Source organism: Falco cherrug, chromosome 10 (assembly GCF_023634085.1).
Source record: "Falco cherrug isolate bFalChe1 chromosome 10, bFalChe1.pri, whole genome shotgun sequence".
Classification (NCBI taxonomy): Eukaryota; Metazoa; Chordata; class Aves; order Falconiformes; family Falconidae; genus Falco; species Falco cherrug.
The window spans coordinates 1,500,177-1,519,010 of NC_073706.1; the positions used below are offsets into that span (position 1 = coordinate 1,500,177).

Genomic DNA, 18,834 nt, shown 5'->3' on the forward strand with positions numbered 1-18,834 from the left:
AACAGTATCAAAACCCTTTTCTCCTGGGAAGTGCAAAGGAAGCAGAGTGAGTGAGGGGCAGGGAAACACATGGAAATGCTCAATGGCCATCAGCTTCTACTGATGGTTGGGGAAGTTTTGACAGTGCTTGGGGAGATTTCCTGCACTGCTCAAAGTTTCCTTTAAAAGCAGAGACTTTGCAAATGCCCTCCACCTCAATGCCCTCCCTCCCCCCCAAATGAGGAAACTTGGTCACAGGACAAGACACTTAACCTAACACAGTGCCACAGGTAGGGCAAGGATAGCCACATTTCCCACATACTATCCAGTGCTCTGTCCTCTAAACCAAGCTTCTGCCTTTGCCTCAACCCCAGCCAGCCACTTTTGCCATAGCTTGGACCAACCACTTCCAAAGCCCAAGCAGGCACACGATGCACCAGCACACAGGGGAAACATGCATCACTCTTACTTGATACTAGGGACATTAACATAGACAAATGAGATGGGAACAGAACATTCCTACAAGACACGACTTGAATTTTTTTATTTTATATATTTATATATATACCTTTGTATAGATTAAACTGGGTGGGATTTTATCGTACACATTTTTTGGTATAATACATGAGAAACGGGAACATAGCAAATATAAATCATTACATTCCTTGAGTGAACTCTGCCACACAGAGACTGAAAAATTGCATGCAATGGGGAGACAGAGAGAAGGGAAATTAATTTTATTAAAAAAAAAAAGAAACTAAGACAACCAAGTACAACTGTCAACAGAGGAGCAGCACTATATATGGCAAACCTGTATAAATTAAAAGTAAATTCCACTCTGACATCTACTATGCTTTAAAGTGCAACGAAGCCTGATTTACCTACAGAATACAGGAAAGATTACCTCCTCTCCCCATTCCAATCTATCCCTAAAAAAAAACAACCCCAAAACAACCAAACAAAAACCCTAATAAATCTAAAGGATATACATTATCCACAGTCCTACAGAGATGCCTACATCTACTCAGTAGCACCAAGAATCTGATATGGGTGTAATTAAAATCAATTAAAATTTGGGAGCAATGGTAACATCTGTTTGCTGCAGACCTCCTGCCCTTTATTGGTGTCTTGGAGGAGAGGTGGCTCTCCCTGTGCTGAAAGCGAAGGCGACAGTGTCCTGTCCTCTCTCCACCACCGGCCGAACTGTTTTGGCAGCAGGCTACAAACACGCACACGCAGGCACACACATGTACACAGCACAGTGAGAGCAGCTGAAGGTTACACGAAGGGGATGGGATGGGAAGCCGAGGCCCTGTTTGTGTGCGTGGGTGTCTGCATGTATGCGCACACGTGGGTGCGTGTGTGGAGGGAGTGGGACTGATCTACACAGAGTTGAAGGGTTGTGCGAGTCCAACACACGCCACGAGCCTCTTTGGTGACAGCATGATGGGAAGGGGAGGGAGGGAGAAAAAGGGAGCCAGCAGAGTCCCCCCTCTTGTGAGCCTCTGGTCTGTTTGTCTTCCAAGGACGGGGGGCCTGTGCGCCACAGTTCATCTGTCTCCACATGCCACCTCTCAGCACGCCTCAGTAGCCAAAGGTCTCCTGGGAAGCATAGACCATGTAGAGGAAGCCATCCTCATCCTTTTCCTGCTCGTAGATCTCCGAGATGGGGGTAGACACGCTCACCATGCTGTGCTGGTTCACCAGCAGGAAGAAGGCCTGGGTGGGATTCAGCTGCAAGCGACGCCTGTGGGGGCAAGGGCAGGAGGGCCTGGGTCAGCCCACCTGCGGCAGACTCTGCAACAGCAAGTTCTACCTCCCCCCAGCGATGCTGTTCACTGGGGGCCAGGCCTGCGCAGCTGGGACCTCCCCACCACGCTCAGGACATGGTCTCCTTGGGCCCAGCTGAGCTGCTTGGGGCTCCAAGGCCACCTCAGTCAGGACTCCGCACAGCCCCCTTCTCCAGGTGCTGCTGGCAAGGGCAGAGCAGAGAGGCCTCTTCCATCTGAGCTGGAGAATAAAAGAAGGGGACTGGAGCTCCCCCTCATGAACTTACAGTGTCCCTGTGAGGGACAGGTCACAGCCCCATCACCAGTTGCTAAGAACCTTCTCCCCCTTGGACTCCCCAGACAGTCTGTACCACAGCACAAGGATGCTGTGGCTGTCACATCCCCATCTCCGGCAGCCACCTCCACCTCATCCTCACCCACCACCCCGTGTTCAGGGCCTGGGGGTGCAGACAGGTTCGCAGCACGCCCACTGGGGCCACCCCACTCACCGGATGATTTTGACCAATTCACTCATGTTGACATGGTCTGGGACAAGGAACTTGGTCTTGTCCAGCACTGGCAACTGCTTCTCCCCTTTATAGCGTTCAATGATGACCTGGGGAGAAAGGCAATGGTAGGGTTAGCCACAGTTCACAGCACTGGCCTCCAGGGCAAACACAAATCAAATTAGCACAAGTGGAAAAGCTGAGGTAAGGCCACACTTTGCTTCACTCTCACAGGAAAACAAAACCAAGGACGTGAGCAGTGACCATCAGGTTGGCTGCAGACAGCTCTTCATCTGTTTGCCCGAGCCAGACAGTGGCGAGCATCCAAGCGAACTAAACCACCAACTGCTTGGGCTGGCTGAGAACAGCAGGCATAGTGGATTTATGTAGCTACCTCCCCTGACAAGCAGGAGGTCCGAAAGAGGAGTGAAGTGTACTTTAACATCACTTTCAGGCTGACCAAAACCACAGGTTTTGCTGGTTTGATCTAAGGACTGAACTCACAGTGCACAGCAGGAGATGTTTTCCTTCCCTTCTGTGCCACTACTCTGAGCTGCTGCCGCTCAGCATCACCCTGCTTGCTCAGGAAGAACTGCAGATATTCCCAGACAAGCAGGTTTTAGAATTTGCTGCAGATATTCCCAAACAAGCAGGTTTTAGAAATCACTGCGAAGCCACCCAAGGCATTCCTTCAGAAAGGGGCAGTCTGGATTTTGCCAGTCCCACTCCTGTTGACACTCAAGACACACTGACTCCAAAAAGGCTCAGAAACCCATGGCCACTTCTCCCGTATGCCACACACAACTGTGTGGTGAGCTCCCAGGGCGCTTCAGCATGGTGCCACCACAGGGACAGCCCAGCCTGTCTTCGCCTGCAAGAGGTCTTGCCTGGGAAAGCTCTTACAGCATCTACTTTCTGTAACAGCTAAACAACGATTTCTGTTCAGTCTTCCTACTGTGATAATTAATGAGTATCTTCTGTTAAGGAGTGTCTGCTGATTGCTACAATCGCTGCTCTAAAACAGCCTGGAAATTTACTATTTGTATTCTAAGAAACAAGGTGGTAGGCAGTTAAAGTAAGTAATGATATTACTTAGAAAGCTCAATATGTTCCCATTACAGCGATACTCCGAATCTCGCATCTCTCCAGTACCTACCTAGTTGTTTTCTCCGCAGAAAGACACTTGCGTGTTTATCAGTTCATCGGGAGCTCCCGTAAATCGTTTTCCCAGGTCATTTCCAAAAATATATGGGAGACTGCAAATGCCTTCGGTCAGTGGAGGGATGGAGCACGCGCCGAGATCCGGATGCCCAGAAGATGGCTCTGCGGAGCCAACCGGACCAGGCAAACCTCTGGGAAGGCCGACTGGCCTTTCCCACCCTCATTTGTCAGCGGCAGCATCACCTCCTGCTGCCTGTCTACACCACAGGTAACCAGCCCCTCTGGCTGGGGTCTGCGGCACCACAGCGAGCTGGCAGTGTCTGATGCGTTCCCCTGGCCGCAGGGCTTATCTCAGGGCCCACCAGGGTGGGCAAAGCTGTGCTGCAGGCAGCTCCTGGGTGAGGGAGGGGTGTGAAGCTCCTTGGTGAGAGCTCTGCACCTAAATACCCTCTCAGAAGCGCATCCTGGACAAAGCTCACACCAGGGGAACCCAGGAGCCTAAGGGCCAGGCAAGCAGCAGATGAAAGCCCCCATGAGTCCACCCATGTATTCTCACCTTGGCCATGTATCCTCTTGATACAGAGCAAAAGTGCCAGAGAAAAACATCAGGGAAAGCCACATATTGCTCCTTTGGCCCCTTCTGCAAGATGGGGACCTGATGAAAGAACAATTTTCTGCAAGAGACTAGATTATGCATCAGGGTGCCCCTTACCAACCTGTTAATGCCCCTCCTCCCTCCAAGAGGAGGGCAGAGGAGGGACAAAGATAAGCACAACCACCCTGCTGTATTTAATTTGAGCCTTACTTGGACAGATGAGTATTTTGGCTACAGGGAGATAAATAGTCTCAAGGAGCTGAACACTCGCAAGTCACATACAAGGACAGTGCCTTGGCCACTGGAAAACACAGGGGCAACAGCAGGACCTCGAGGTTTTAAAGTAGCTTGCACAAAGAGGCAGCTACGCAGCAACTGTTTGTTTGTGCATATACCTTTACAGGCAGAGAGGCCCCCGTATACCTGGGCTGTGCCTCATTTCTCACTTAACGCCTACCACAAACTGGCACAGGCATCTCTAATTACCAGCCAGTTTCATGCCACAAAGAAAAGCCTCTCAATAGTCCCAGGATGGGCCGAGAAGGATATAGTGGCTGTTAAAGCAGCAGCTGTCTTGTGCCCTGAGCAGACAGAGGGCCTATCATGTAGAACAGCTCCAAGAGCTTCTGTTTCCAGAACATGAGCTGCTATTTGGGTAACCCAGTTATGGGAACAGGTGGCCAGTGGACAAAGCATTCTTGTCTAGCTTTGGAGGGAAATGCATGATCATATGCTAATATTACATCCCTTTGGCCACAGGGCTTGTATACAAAGCCACCTCCCCTCCGTGTCCACTTTCAAGCTGCTGCCTCAGACCAGGGGGTTCCTCACTGTGGGACACCTGCTCTTGCAGTGGGAACCCACCATAGATGTCACTGCAAAAACAGCACGAGCTGGGCACAGGCGGAACGGTGTAGGGCACAGCCTGGCGACCCAGTCCCTTCACAGAGGGTACTTGGGCAGCATTTATAAACTCAAGCCTTGCTCTGGGGCCAGTCTAAAGAGGTAGAAAGGGATTTTGGCAGGGAGTGGGGCCAGATCTGGGAGCCCAAAAGAGGCAAGGCTGCCACTGCTCCATGCCCCCAGGTCCAACCAGCAGCAAAGCTGAGAATGTATTCCCAGCAGGCACACACACATGAACACATACATACCTAGATACACGGCCAGCCACAGAGAGCAACCCAGACATGCAGAGCACTCACACAGAGGCAGCACCAGCAGCCTTATCCTGGTCCCCTGCGGCTGAGCAGGCAGGTGGTCCTTTAGTGGCAATATATACAGCAGCCCCCTTCAGTACAAAAGGTGCTCTGGTGCTGATCCATCTTTAGCTGCGTCAGCCCTGGACACTGGGCCTGCCGCTCCTCAGAACAGCCCTCACAGGAGCCCAGAGAAGGTTGTCCCTTCCTCCAAGTCCATAATTTGGGTTTCCACCCACCAATGTGCCAGGCCAGGGCATTATGTGGGCTCCCTCACCTGCCACTGCCTCTCTGTGGGTGTGCAGAGGAGCTTTTTATCACATCACCTAACAGAGAGCTCTCTGCATGGCCCAAACACCCACAGTCTTCCTTATCGGCACGAGGGGTGGCTCTCCCCAGCCCACCCTCTGCAGCAGTACAGCCTGTGACTCCCTAGGCCTCGCTGAATTTAGCATTACAGTGCTTTGGGAAATGGTTTTCTCCCGTCGCTGCCCAGCACAAGCTGCACCCCAGTGATATCAGGCTCTCCAAGACTCACCAGAGCCAGCTGAAACTTGCAGCTGCTCCTCAACAGGCCCCAGAAAGAGAGCACTGGGGCCGTGTCATGGTTTCACCCCAGCTGGCAAGTTGGCCCCACGCAGCTGGCTGGCGTCACGGTGGGGTGGGGGAGAGAATCAGAAGACTCCAGTATATCTCAGGGGACTCGCTCAAGGGCTCTGAGTGGAAACTGGAGATGGGAGAAGCGGGCAGCAGCTGCAGCACACTGTGCTTTCTGCCAGCAGTACGGGTGCGGCCTGCGCCATCTTCTCCCTAACGACCCCTGGGCTGTGGGCTCAACCCCCCTTGCCAATCCCAAGTTCCTCTCCAGGTCCTGCCTTTCACAAAAGGCCGAGACCTTTCTACAGCCCATTGGCCTGCACTCACTGCTCAGACCCATGGCTGCCCCACACCATGCTCTGCTCTGCAGCGCAAGGCTTTGCTCTCAGCCCTAGCGCTGAAAGCAACGTACATTGACTTTCAGGAACATTGCTACAAAAAGGAGAAGGGACAGCATCAAACTTGGTGTCAAGGTCTAATTGAGACCAGGCCTTCAGAGATACCAGTGACACAAACACAGCTGGACACCCCGACGCCTTCAACAGCCACCTCTCCTCCCAATGCTTTTTACTGCTCCAGCAAAGCCTGCAGCTAAACATACCTTCCCCTGTTGTGTCAGTCAGGCCAGGAAAGCAAAGCAGCTGAGCGTTTAGCAGAGTCCCTCATCCTCTCACGATGCTGGCACTCAGGACACTACCAAGGACAATACAGCACTGAACAGAGCTCACTGGAGCAGGTACGGGAGGGCTCAGGTCTCTGCCATGGCTAAACCTCCACGCACACACACAGCTCCCCAGACAACCACACCAGCAGCCAGGTCCTGATGGCACCGCCGCCCTCTCCTGGGGCACGTGGTGTCTGACCCCAGCACAAACGGCACTCCAGCTATGGGAGCTCTCCCACCACGTTTCAGTAGTGCTGGTAAAATTCTGCATGTGGATGCAGAGCTCTGGCTCCTTCTGTTCCATTTCCCAGGCAACACGCATTTGCATACAGGCACTTGATAGATGCATGTGCGCATATTTTATGTACAACTTATTTCTAGCCTGTCCTTATTGCTAGAGTCTTAAGGCACTGTAATTAGCTCTGCCACAGCTCTAGAGAAATGCAGGGCCAGCCTAATGCCATGAAAACAATGCTAAAAGCTGGGGTCAATAAACGTGTAGATGATATGGCACACTGGTATTCAGTGTGCTGCAAGGGGCAAGTCCTGTTCTGCTGGGCTGACAACACGTGGACACCACAGTGGTGGTGAAAAGAAGGAAGAGAAAGATTTCTTCTTGCTAGAAAACACTGTGCTAAAATCAAAAGAAGAGTGAGGCAGAAATGGACTAGTACGTGCCCAGAGCAGTCTGAGACATTAAGCCCTGATGGCTAAATACAGAAAGACGGTATGCAATTTTAAGACAAGGCTGATGTTCATCCAATACTGAAAGCAAGCTGAAATAGGAACACATCCCATTTTTTGGTCATACATGCTGTGGTATTGCAAATACTAACTCAAGCAAGCCCTGAGCACATTATTTCTCTAAATTGTCCACCTCCTCAGGAAAAGCAGCAAATACTCAGCTAGGATATCAGAAGCACACCCTCAGCCAAAGAGCAAGGCAGTATGGTCTGACATGGGCAGAAAGAACTGGAAGCAATTCATGGAGTCTCACCTACACGTCAACAAGAGGTGCTAGGAAAGCACAGAACAGGTGTGACACTTTGGCTGTCGTATGAATTACACTAACAGAGTCTCTCTGCTTTCAATACAGCAAAGATCAACTCACACATCTTTCTCCAGGCAGGTACAGAGAAATCCTTACCAGGTTATCCAGGAAAAGTCAGGTAGCTACTGTAACCAAAAAAAAAACCCAAAACCCAAAACTGTTTCCTCCTGTGCACTAGCTTGGAGGTAGACCTGACATCAAATCAGTTCCTTGCCTCTAGGGAAGGCATGAAGCTTAAGAGAAAGACTGTATTTCACACTGCTGAGAATGTGGCCTGCTGCTGAGCAGCTGACATGTACAAGGCGCGGGAGGCTGCTGGACAGTGTCCTGTGTTCATTCTGGGGAGCAGTTTTGTAACCTCTGGGCTGGCTGGTGGAGGCTATCCAGCAGCACAGAGGGGTCATGAGAACAAAGTCTAATGTAGAACGGCAAGAGTAGTAACTTACCGGAATTTTGTTTGGATGCTGCTCTCGAATCTGCTGTACTTCTTTACAACGATCCGCTGGGAAGAAAGAAGTAAAGAAATGAAGTTAGAAACATCTGGCTGTGCTAGGTCAGGCAAAAACGAGGTAACTACCCTGCAAGCCACAAACCGACAAAGAGGGACACTAGAAAAGAAATGTAAATTCTGTTCATCAGGCCTTTTCTGAACATTTTGCAGCAATGAGATGGTCAGCCAGATGTCAGCCTCTGTGACCAACCCTTCACAGCCTCCCACCACCCCAATCATCCCCGAGGTAGGGACACGTTCTCCTGCCTGGTAAAACTGGGCAACGCACATAGAAACCAAGTGACTTAAATGGGACCATAAGGATTATGAAATTGTATGCCTAAATCTGCCTTAAGCAAATGCAGCTCATGACCATCAGCACCAGGCAGCAGCACGGCTTTAGGGTCTCAGCTCTGCAAGTTCAGGCTCTTGGTGTCTTCTGGCTGCTTCCCCAGAGGAGACGACACTCCAGCTGGGGCTGGGTTTTAGCCATTTCCTTCTGCCTGTTGTGCACTTTCAAGCACTGTCTGGCACAGTGCCTCAGCCCCAAAGATACACCTTGCCAAGGAGGACTCCTTCACTATCACAGATCTACACAGTAGTTACAACAGCTATTGGCCTGACTGAAAGTATTCCTAGCCCTGCTGTGGAAACAGGAAGAAAAACTTAAGCAAGGAGATGACCTGTGTACTAAAAAGATTTTTTTCTGCAGTTGTCTTCACACTTCCTCACCCATTTCCTCCAGAGTTCATGTTTACTGACACACACCACAGGCAGCACATAAAAGCTCGCGTGCTCTTCAAGCTTATAGGAGAATTTCAATGCCCCCTCACCACTTTATCAGCAGCCCCTCCACTTTCACAATTCAAAGCCACAGAAAGGAGAGGAAGAAGCCATACCAGGGCCAGGTACAGCTCAGCATGCTCCTCCTGAGACACTACAGACCTATGCTCTTCCTTGCATTACCACTACTCTGGGAAGTGCTTCACAGCCTACAAAGACCCATCTGAAGTGCCCAGGGGCTGCAGTTTCATAGATTGCAGTAGGTAAGACAGGCAGTGAAGGCCAAGGACTAAGGACTGCTAGAAATGCAAGATCTGGGTAGCACAGGATCTGTCATGGGATCATCCTGCCACACACAGTCGCTGGCGCACCACCTGCTTCCAGTCTGACTCCCCTTACCTGCTTCACACAGCCCCAGTTTCTCAAGACCCACCAGAATTGTGTAGGGCAGGGTAAGTGGATGTGTTTGAGTGTGTTTTCTCCCCACATATGTTCAGGATTTCTCCTCTAACCATTCAATAAAACCTTACTGCATATAAATTTGGCTAGAGACTACTTTGGAAGAGTCTGAAGTTTCTTCAGAGGCCACAAGACTACAAAATCACCTGATCACAGAAGCATTTGAGCACCGTTTCTGTCTCCTCCGAGGGGAAAACATCCCTCTGTCAGAAATTGCAAGACCTTTCTTCTGTAAGACTCCATGGGCTAGCAAGACAGAGCAAGATTATCTGGATTTAATGGAAAATTTAGGCATATTTTTGGGGGGTTTATGATTGAAGATGGAGTTCCTCACGTCTCCTTTTCACCCAACCCAATGCTCCAGGGCATCCAGAGTTATCCTTGTGATACAGACCATTTTCCTCTGAGGTCCCAATCAGCAAGGAGTTACGCAGAAATCAGCACTGCATGCAACACTGGCACAGCAACGCCTCTTCGGGAACGCTGAAGCACACAGTGGCAGAAGCACCCAGCACACAAGCACCCCACCTGGGCAGCCAGCCAGAAGCATGTGCACCCCCTTCTGCAGAGCTCCGCTCTCAAGTGTTTGGTGCGTACAAGCTTCAGCAGGACAGGGCATCTGAAAGGCTGGAGACCCAGAGCGTGAGCAGACAACACTTACCAGCCTAAGTACTTTAGGCAGCTCGGCTGCAATCAACTCTGACTTGCTGGGTATTGACGAAGCCTACAGAAAGCTGTGCCCTCATGGCTAGCTAGTTTTTCCAGCTTCAGTATCCACCCCACACTGCATCCCTCTCCATGCCATCAGATGGCCACATGGATGAACTTCCTAGACATCATGTACTTCCCTGTAGGATCACAGAACTGTCTGCATAGGAAGCCCCAACAGTGCAGGTAGTTATGAGAAGGGTCTGAGAAGCAATTCACCAAAGGAAAATTTGCAGCCTCTGCATATTATGGCTAGTAACATAGATAATCTCAGAGCATCCAACCAGTCTATACTGCACGTGCCAAAGGGCAGTCACGTGCCTGATACCCGCTTCTTGCTCCCTGGAAGCACCACCAACTTCAGCACAAGGCTGGCAGCCATCACCACCTTCGCTTTCACAGAGGAGCCAGAGGTGCTCCCTGCCCATCACACTGAGAAAGATGCCACACAGAGAATAAAACAGTAAATCATACACCCTGCTACACGTCACCATCTCAGGATCCCACCCCTGAAACCAAAGCCCTTTTTCCCCCAAGGGGTAGAAACTGCAGGTGTCTCTGACAGAAGCATGCCAGGCTGCTGCTGCTCCAGCACATTTCTTGCAGGTCTTGCTGACTCCATGCTCAGCAGGAATTAAGGGCATGAGCCACCAGTGATAAAGGTCTCAAAAGCATGGGACAAGGGAGCTGCTGCTGTAGCCTGAAGTCTGATGCACCACAGCAGCAGCTGCCCTGTCCCATGCTTGAAGACCTGCTGCGTGCCCAGGACCTGGCCCCTCTGCTCACATGGGTGCAGGGCCCAGGACCCCTCTGCTCACATGGGTGCAGGGCTTTTGCAGCCTTTCTGATCTCAGGGGACCCTGCAGGAGGTGCCCGATTTGCAGGTTACCACAATGCAGCGATAGTAGGTGCTGCAACTACAAGCACCTTAAGCACTGCACTTCTTCCTCTGGCCAGGAGACGCTCATTTTGGAAACTTAATTCAGGAAGGCAGCTAGGAGCAACCCACCCAAGCTGTTCAGGTGCCTGAAGATTCAAACAGAAGTTTCCAGGACATCTGAAGCTCGGCTAAGGAGCACACTCAGTTCTATCCTAGCCTTGGAGATCCAGCCAATCAGGCTCAGGAATCAGGAGAAAGTATCCTGCACCAAAGCCTGCACAAGGGTAATTTCTGTGCACGCAATAGTTCAGGGGCTAGAGATCTTCCACAAGAAATAGGTGATGGTCACCCACACCCTCCTCAGCCTGGAGTGGGAACTAGAGGTTGATCCTGTGTCTCATGAAAGCATCTTCAACATCACACAGCAACGAATGGCTATAAATACCACCTTTAATTTAATGTACATGTAGTCTAATTTAAGTCACAGGAATAAAGAGAAAACCATTAAAGGGCACTTCAGAGAGATGCCAACAGAGATGTCAGCCTAGCACCCAAGCTCACGCCACATACGGCACTGCTCCCTCCCCCCTTTCACTAGCAGTGTCTGCACGCTCACATTACATACATGACAGGTCTGATTTTACATGCCTTGTTCTTCTCGGGCAGCTCTCCGAAATTATAGCTGTGCAAAGTGAGGTTAAGACTTTCCCCTTTTCTGTAGCACCTGGCAACAGTTAATACTTAGCCTATATGTAAAGTGAACCAGAACCATTCACACAACCCAGTCTGTAGCTACATTTTTTCCCCTGGCCCCTCCTTACTGCAAGGAGAAGCAGGACCACCACACCTGATTCCAGCAGCTCAGGGATTCCAAGCAGGAGGGGATGAAGGGGCTACAGCAGCTGCTGTTCTGAAGGAGCTGAGCCAAGATTAATGAACTGCACCCAGAGGGAAGCACGTCGCCTCTGCTCCCAGCTGCGGGCACTGCACAGCTGCCATGAGAGAAGCCAGGCTCTTCCCCCATGCCAGTATGTGAGAGCTCAAGGTGGCATCAAGATAAAACACACACACTTTTTATTGGTTATTCCTAGAAAAATTTCTCTGCTAGGGCCTATTGAAAGACAGGAGTATTTTTGTAGCATTCCATATGCCTTTTTCTCCTCCAACTGCTGTTTCAACTGTTAAGTACCAACAGCAAAGCCTGCAAATTGTCCAAAACACCAGAATCTCAGCTGTTCCTTGACTGAAGTCCTTCCCAAGCTGTTCTCTCAAAGATGTGGGCACACATCATATCCCATGGTAACACAGGATGAGATCGTTATGATGGTCAAAGAGAACAGTTGAAAATTTTAAGCCGAACTTTCCGACCATTAGCTTTTTTTTTTTTATCAGCAGTGCCCAGGAACTCTGGCAATGGGAGACGGGTCTCTGCTGTGCTGGGGGCTGTGCAGACACAGGACGAAAGGACAGCTCTGGATGCAAAAGAGCTTAATCAGACAAAAGATACAGATGGTGGAACAGAAGGAAAACACATGGCAAGTCCTCCAACAGTGCAGTTGCATAAGGGACAGCATTTTTCAGGAGACACTAGACAAACACTGGTCAAGCACTAGTGCTGCTGAGGGGCAGCAGACAGGCTCTACAACCAGCCCTGCTGCCTGCGATGACTAGAATGCTGTTAAGAAAACACCATTAAGAAAAAAACCACCACCTGGAAACATCAGCAACATGCCATCAGTCAACAGCTCCTGAGCTAGCAAAAGCTGTGCATGGAAAGCAAAGCAGAGAGGAGAAATTCAGCCACAAGCAACTGCCTCTCCCTGTAGTCCCACATCCCGGGGCTCCAGGTCCAGCTGCCCATGGCACGAAGGGAACATGCAGACATCCCTTCCACTTGCAGCAGGCTGCCAGCCCTGTGGCTTTCCCACTGCCATCCACAAGACACTCCGCTGGCCAGCTTGCGGGGGGATCTGCCTCAGATCTGAGGCAGATGCAAGAACGAACATGCTTCTTCAAGAAACTGCTGCGGCCAGTCCCAGGGCAGAGGGTTGCTAGAACATGGTCCTCTCTCCAAGAGATTTTCTGCAAGGAGAGGAGGAATTGGATGGTTTGAAATCAGGGTATGTCTGGATTAACCTGGCAACTACTGAAGACACAGGCAAGTTATGCAGGTCATTCCAGTTGAATGTCAATAAGTATTTTTGTAATATCACACCACCATAAGGCCAGACACCTCTAACCACCAGGAAATAAGCCCTTGCGTATGTGTCACAGCTCACACAACAGCTGACCTGACCCATCCTTGCCCAATACTGGAGAGCTCATTCTCAGGCCAGTGGCACTGCAGGAGGAGCAAGAGCAGACTCCCACACCCAGGGAGGGGGGCAGAGCTCATGAGGTGAGCCGTGCCCCGGAGAAGCTGCCCCCATTAGTAAGAAAGGGTTGTTGTCCCAGGCTTCGTAGGACAGCAGCACTGCAGAAACTTGACAGTGACTGTGATTGTTGGTTGTATTTTACTTCTGTCTGCAAAGCTGGGGGGGCTCTGGACAGGATGAATGACTTGGGACAAAAAATACACTGTTTTGAACTTAGTGTCTGACAGAAAGCATGTCTCTGCAACATGGTGGAGGCAGAGCCTGATGCTCACTGCCACAGGAAGGTATTACCAGCATGACCATGGAGCAATGCTGTTCCAGCCTCATTACAAGATTTAATGGGCGTAATGTACAAGGTGTAACGTTTGGAAGGATTTTTCAATGTCTAGGTCCTGGAGCCCAGTGACTGCAGAAGGATCTCAGCTGCCTTGTTCATTTGCGTAAGTTCCCAATCTTTCTGGCTCCAGAGTAAAGCTTGAAAATGGATTTTATAAGACAAGCAGGAACCACCTTCATTTTTTTTGAGCAGTTTCAAAATTTAACCGAGAACAATTTTGCACCTGGCTGCAGGCAAGAGTATTTGTATCTGGCAAATCCATGATAAGGGCTCCATACAACTGTGAAGTCTAAATTCATGTCAAGAGGCTCATTCTCTGGTTGCACAGTACCATGTAACCCTTGCTGTGGACCACGCAGGATGAGCACTGGGCCTCCACCATTCAAACAGCTTAAACAAGGGCTTCCTACTCACTAGACCTCCTGAGCACGGGGTGCAAACCGGGCAATACCTTCTGCGTCATGTCTGGATGGCATATGGAGTATTTACATCAGAGTTCCAGATAAGGAACTGTTGGTTTTTTTCTCAATGTTTAATCATAGCTTCACTAGCCCTGGAAAAAGAACAGCAGGTTCCCTCCGTAAGAGCGGTCAGGAGGCTGTCCTCTACAAGGGCTTCCCTCTAGCTTCTGTTTGACCTTTTCTTCTGTCTTAACAACCTTCACAATAACAAGCCTCCATGACAGCACAAATGCGCTCCGATTTCTCAGAACTACTCAGGACACTTCAAATTGCTCAAACAAAGAACTGTCTTTTAATGCAGAACACCACACACGTGCATGCACAAAGACTTTGCACAGCCCGGGTCGTTGCTATTTGTGCACAAACATGCCTGGACATGCATAGCCTATTCGGGGAGACGTGCCAGCCACAACAGTCTTGATTTTATTCCTTCATCATCTCTCGCAGTCTATTTCCAAACTGCCTTCTGAAAACAAAAGGCAGCAAACAACTGCATGGCCACAGACGGAGGTGTTTACACACTGCAGGTCAACCACAGAACGTCACAAGCAGGGTGACACATCAGAAGGCCTCCCAGTGACTCTCCTGACCGTAATCCCTACTGGGACTGACCGAGGAAGGAACAAAGAAGCCAAGGGAGATGACTTGTCTGTGGCTCATGGCTACTCAATGACAGAGGCTGCAAGAGTCTACCAGTCTTACAGATGGTAGATTCATCACTCCACCCTTCTGGCTCAAGGGGTTCTCCCAACTTTTTGTAGTGACGAAAGTATTAAGTAACAAAGTACATACAGGTTTTATTGTTCCTGGCTGCCATTCAGGACCTTTTGTTATATAAAAGAATAATAATAAACCAGTATTTGTGGACTACATGTCTAGTTGGCATTTGTTCTGGATGTTTATTCAGTTCTTCTTGTACCAGTATTTTCTTCAATGGTGATAATTAGCCCCACATCAAATCACATTCTCGGTAATTAATACAAGATGCAGCAAAGCATCAAGTTGCAACAGCAGCCTTGTTTCAAGGAATTCCAGCTCTTAAAGCACAACTGCTAGAGCATGGATATCCCAAGCACAGCGTTAACGACAAGCTGACCCACTAACCACCCTCAGCACAGCATTAACGACAAGCTGACCCACTAACCATCCTCAGGTCAAGATCAAGATGCTTTTTCAAGCCCTGAACAAGCAAAATTGTTACAAGCACAGGATGGTGCACCAGACGTACAATTCATGCACCGTTGATCTTTCAGCTGGTACAAGCATGGCTGGCTTACACTAGATGACTCCCTAGAGAAGGCAATGCTTCGCTTTTCCCCAGAGCCAAGGGGAGAGGGAGTTCAGCTCTATGTGCTGCCTTTCCTCTAAAGAGAAGCAGCTTCCCAGAACTAAAGTAGATCTCCCAGAGGACTGAACCTGGGATCGGAACACTCAGTCTAGAGGGGCTGCGGTCAAACCACTGTTTGTCACCTAGCCAGGGGCTCCAGCTGACCAACAGTGCACACACATCTGTGCCTTACTGCGGAGCGCCTCCATTTCGGCAGGATGCTGGGGCACGAGGCCAACTCACTTTCAGTTAGCTGACCGGTCTAGGTTTAAGGTCCGCGTCCGTAACCACACTGCCTAAGCACTGCATTGAAATCAAAGCTTGAAGCCTGCTGGCAGCCTTGCAACGGCAGAGCAGCCAATTCAAAACAATCTCTTCAAGAACAGTGGGAGGTGCAAGCACTACCCAATGCTCCAGAGGACTCACACTCTTTATGGGAAGTGCAATGGTGTCATCAGGCTGCTGCACACTCTCGCTACAGACAGAACACCCTGTTCCTTTGATACAAACCACAGCTTTGTTCTGGGAATTGTTTTGCACTCCTACAGTGACCTCACTCCACAGGAGACATCCACCTCAGCATCTACAGTCGAGTTCAGCACATGAAGGCAGAGGGTTACTGTCAGATCTTATCCCGTGCACCCAGACCAAAAATGCTCTGCTGCTGACGTGCCAAGGACCGGACCAGGTCACAGAGCATCACCCTCTCACCACTAATGGCACATCAGATCACGGGAGAAGTCAGCACTCAGTGCCCTCAACACACCTTGGCTCAAACCCCTGGCATTTCCCAGCCAGTCCCTTCTTCAAGTCCTCGACAACGATGAACAGAAATGCAGAAATTTTATTCAGAACAGACCCAACACAAAGCGAATAAACAAGCAGAGGCAATGAATGGAAAAACAGATCTCAAAAATACAAGGAGGAAAACATGCATTGAGGAAAGTAGAATCTTCAGCAAGGAGTGGCAGACCATGACCTAAGCAAGCCACTTACCATGAAACTGGAGCCTGGGTGCCTTTTGTAAACATTCGTATTCCTGACTGCCTTTTCTCTGTTTTTTAGGCACCATTCCACTTCTATAAAGTTTTGAAGCCTTAAAAATTACGCCATTCTGAGGGTACAGTGTCTCTGGCAACGTTTTCCATCAGCCCTTTCCAACTGCATTGTAAACAATCGCTTCCTGCTCCTGTTGTGTAATGATTTGAAGACGAAAACAAGCTGTATTTACTTTCTCTGACCGAGTAATTCCAGCCCTGACCCAAAGCAACTGCATGGGCTGCCAGGCCTCCTCCTCCTGGCTGAGCATTGCAGACCAGTCAGCTGAGAGAGCAAAAGGGCAAAGGAAAGTACACAGAAACAAGGAGCACTTGCAATTGCCGGCACCAAACTCCCTCACCCCCCTCTTTCCCTCCTGGGCTATTTTAATCCTGCTTTCTTTCAACTACTCAGAGCCTCGGATTTTGTTTTCCTTCTGGCTCATGCAAAGTCTGAGCAATCTGCAAAGGCAAACCAGACTCCTCCTGCCCATAGTAAGCCGATTCTCACCAGTTTAACAGTAGGTAGTTACTAAGGGTTTGATCTAGGACTTTGCTGCTTGTAATACGCAGCAGCTTAGGAGAACACAGCAGGGTCCCAAGCAAGTCTCCCAAGGCACCCTGGCTGCATTTTATTCTTGTTTGTGCATGTTCGCTTGGCTCAGTCACTGTGGCAGAAGGAGGCTGGGTGAGCATTCAAGGCCAGAAGGGTTGTACCAAGAAGTTACCAAATATTTACAGTTCCAAGAGAGCAGCAAGAGGCTGGATCAGTGGTTCAGTATGAAAAAGCTCCAGTTTTAAAACTCCTGTAGGAAACACACCCTCACCTGCTTTTGGACAGTATCCAACACAAATGAAGCCTTATTTGGCACAAGCACACAGATTTTGGCGTTATTCAGGCCATAAAGCTCAGGCCGTACGGCCCGCGGGACGCACCCCGCCAGCAGCAAGCACCTTCCCCGCGGCAAAGGCCAGGCCCAGCAGCACCCGGGGTCCCACCCGGCTCCGCCACCCGCTCGGGCAGCGAGATGCGGTGCCTGCCCCGGCAGCCGCCTCCACGGGAGCTCTCCCGCCGGGAACGCTCAGCAAAGGGGTGGGCACGATGCCAGCGCCGCCTCTGGGTGCCGAGCTGGGTCGGGGGGTATCCATGCTGGAACAAGAGGGTCGGGGGCGATCCGCGCTGGGATCCATGCTGGAACAGCAGCTGCCCCAGGCTAGCGCCGGGAGCGGGTCACTGCGCTCCGCCAGCACCGCGGAGCCGGACCCAGAAGCAACGCTCGCCCCGCGGCCGCCGCCCCCCGTGGATTTCCGAGCCCCGGCGGCCACCACCCCGCCCCGCCCGGCTCCGGGCCGGCACAGCCCGGCCCCGGCCGCCGCCCTCCCCGCCGGAAAGCCCCGTTAGCGCGGGCCCTGAGGAACTGGGCTCGCCGAGCGGCAGCGCCCGGGCTGACACCGCCGGCACAGAGAGCCCGCCGGGTGAGGGGCTGCCCGCGCGCCGGCGGCCAGGTCCCGGGGCGGGCACGGAGCCCACCCGCCTCCGGGGGGTGTGGGGGGGCGCCCGCCTCCCAGCCCGGCTCGGCCCCGCCGCCCGGTGCGGCCCACGCTGACATCCCCCGCCCCCGAGCCTCCGGCAGCCCCGCGGCCGGGGGGGCCAAGGTCGGCGCGGCGGGGAGGGAGCGGGGCCGGGGCAGCCCACCCCCGGCCGGCTCACCGAAGGTGCGGCGCTGCTTGAAGGGCCGGTCCGAGGGCATGGCGGCCGGGGCGCGGGGCCGGCGGGCGGCTCCGTCTGGCGGCGCGGCCTGCACTGGGGCTGCGGCGGAGCGGGCCGTGACGTCACTGCGGCACGCCCGGAAGGGGCGGGGCTTGGTCCGGGGCGTCCCGCCCCCCAGCGCTGCCGGGACGGGACGGGGCGCGGCGCGGCGACGGGAGGGGGACCGGGCCTCTCTGGCCCCACCGGCCACAGGAAGCGGCTTCTTTGTGCCCCCGCAGCGAGCGGGCCGCGGGGCAGCGCCGCCGCTCCCCTCGGGCGGCGGGAGGCGGGAAGGCCGTGGCGGGCTGCGGCGGCTCGGCCGGGATCCCCGAAGGACGGAGGTGCCGGCGGCTCCAGGCGCGGCGGCCGCCTCAGCAGCGCTCGGCCGGGCCGGCTCCCTGCGGCGACCCCCGGGGCTGCCCGGCCGGGACTGGGCGCCTGCCCGGCCGCTGCCCGCACGCCGGCGGCCTCCCGAGCTGACGCGGGCACTGAACGCGGCCGTAACCCGATCTCACCGAGATAACCAAGTATCTGCAATTCCCACACCTACCTCTATCGTTTCTCAACTAATAAGCCTGCCGTTCTCCCTGCGGCATTCAGAGCCACGTCCATGCTGAATATTTTAAAGACCACGGCATGACTACAAATAGGTCAGGCTATTTCTGGAGCTGCTGCAAAGGAATCGAGAAACAACAGCAAACAACATCTC

The 18,834-nt window shown here is 52.0% G+C and overlaps 1 protein-coding gene across 1 annotated transcript; it reads right to left on the bottom strand.

Annotated features, from left to right (window-relative positions):
* Positions 1-499: 499 nt before the first annotated feature.
* MAP1LC3A (microtubule associated protein 1 light chain 3 alpha) lies at positions 500-18,251 on the bottom strand. The gene is made up of 4 exons (XM_055721544.1): positions 18,087-18,251; positions 7,965-8,020; positions 2,258-2,364; positions 500-1,726 (listed from the first exon to the last, which is right to left on the bottom strand). The coding sequence occupies exons 1-4, from the start codon at positions 18,124-18,126 to the stop codon at positions 1,564-1,566; spliced, it is 366 nt and encodes a 121-aa protein (XP_055577519.1). The 5' UTR covers positions 18,127-18,251; the 3' UTR covers positions 500-1,563.
* Between the last annotated feature and the right edge of the window lie 583 nt (positions 18,252-18,834).

Excerpts from the sequence above, each read along its gene's own strand:
- MAP1LC3A (XM_055721544.1), bottom strand. The coding sequence starts at position 18,126 with ATGCCCTCGGACCGGCCCTTCAAGCAGCGCCGCACCTTCG. Across the intron at positions 8,021-18,086 it reads CAAGCAGCGCCGCACCTTCG|CGGATCGTTGTAAAGAAGTA; the intron begins GTGAGCCGGCCG and ends CTTTCTTCCCAG. Across the intron at positions 2,365-7,964 it reads AGCATCCAAACAAAATTCCG|GTCATCATTGAACGCTATAA; the intron begins GTAAGTTACTAC and ends CTTTCTCCCCAG.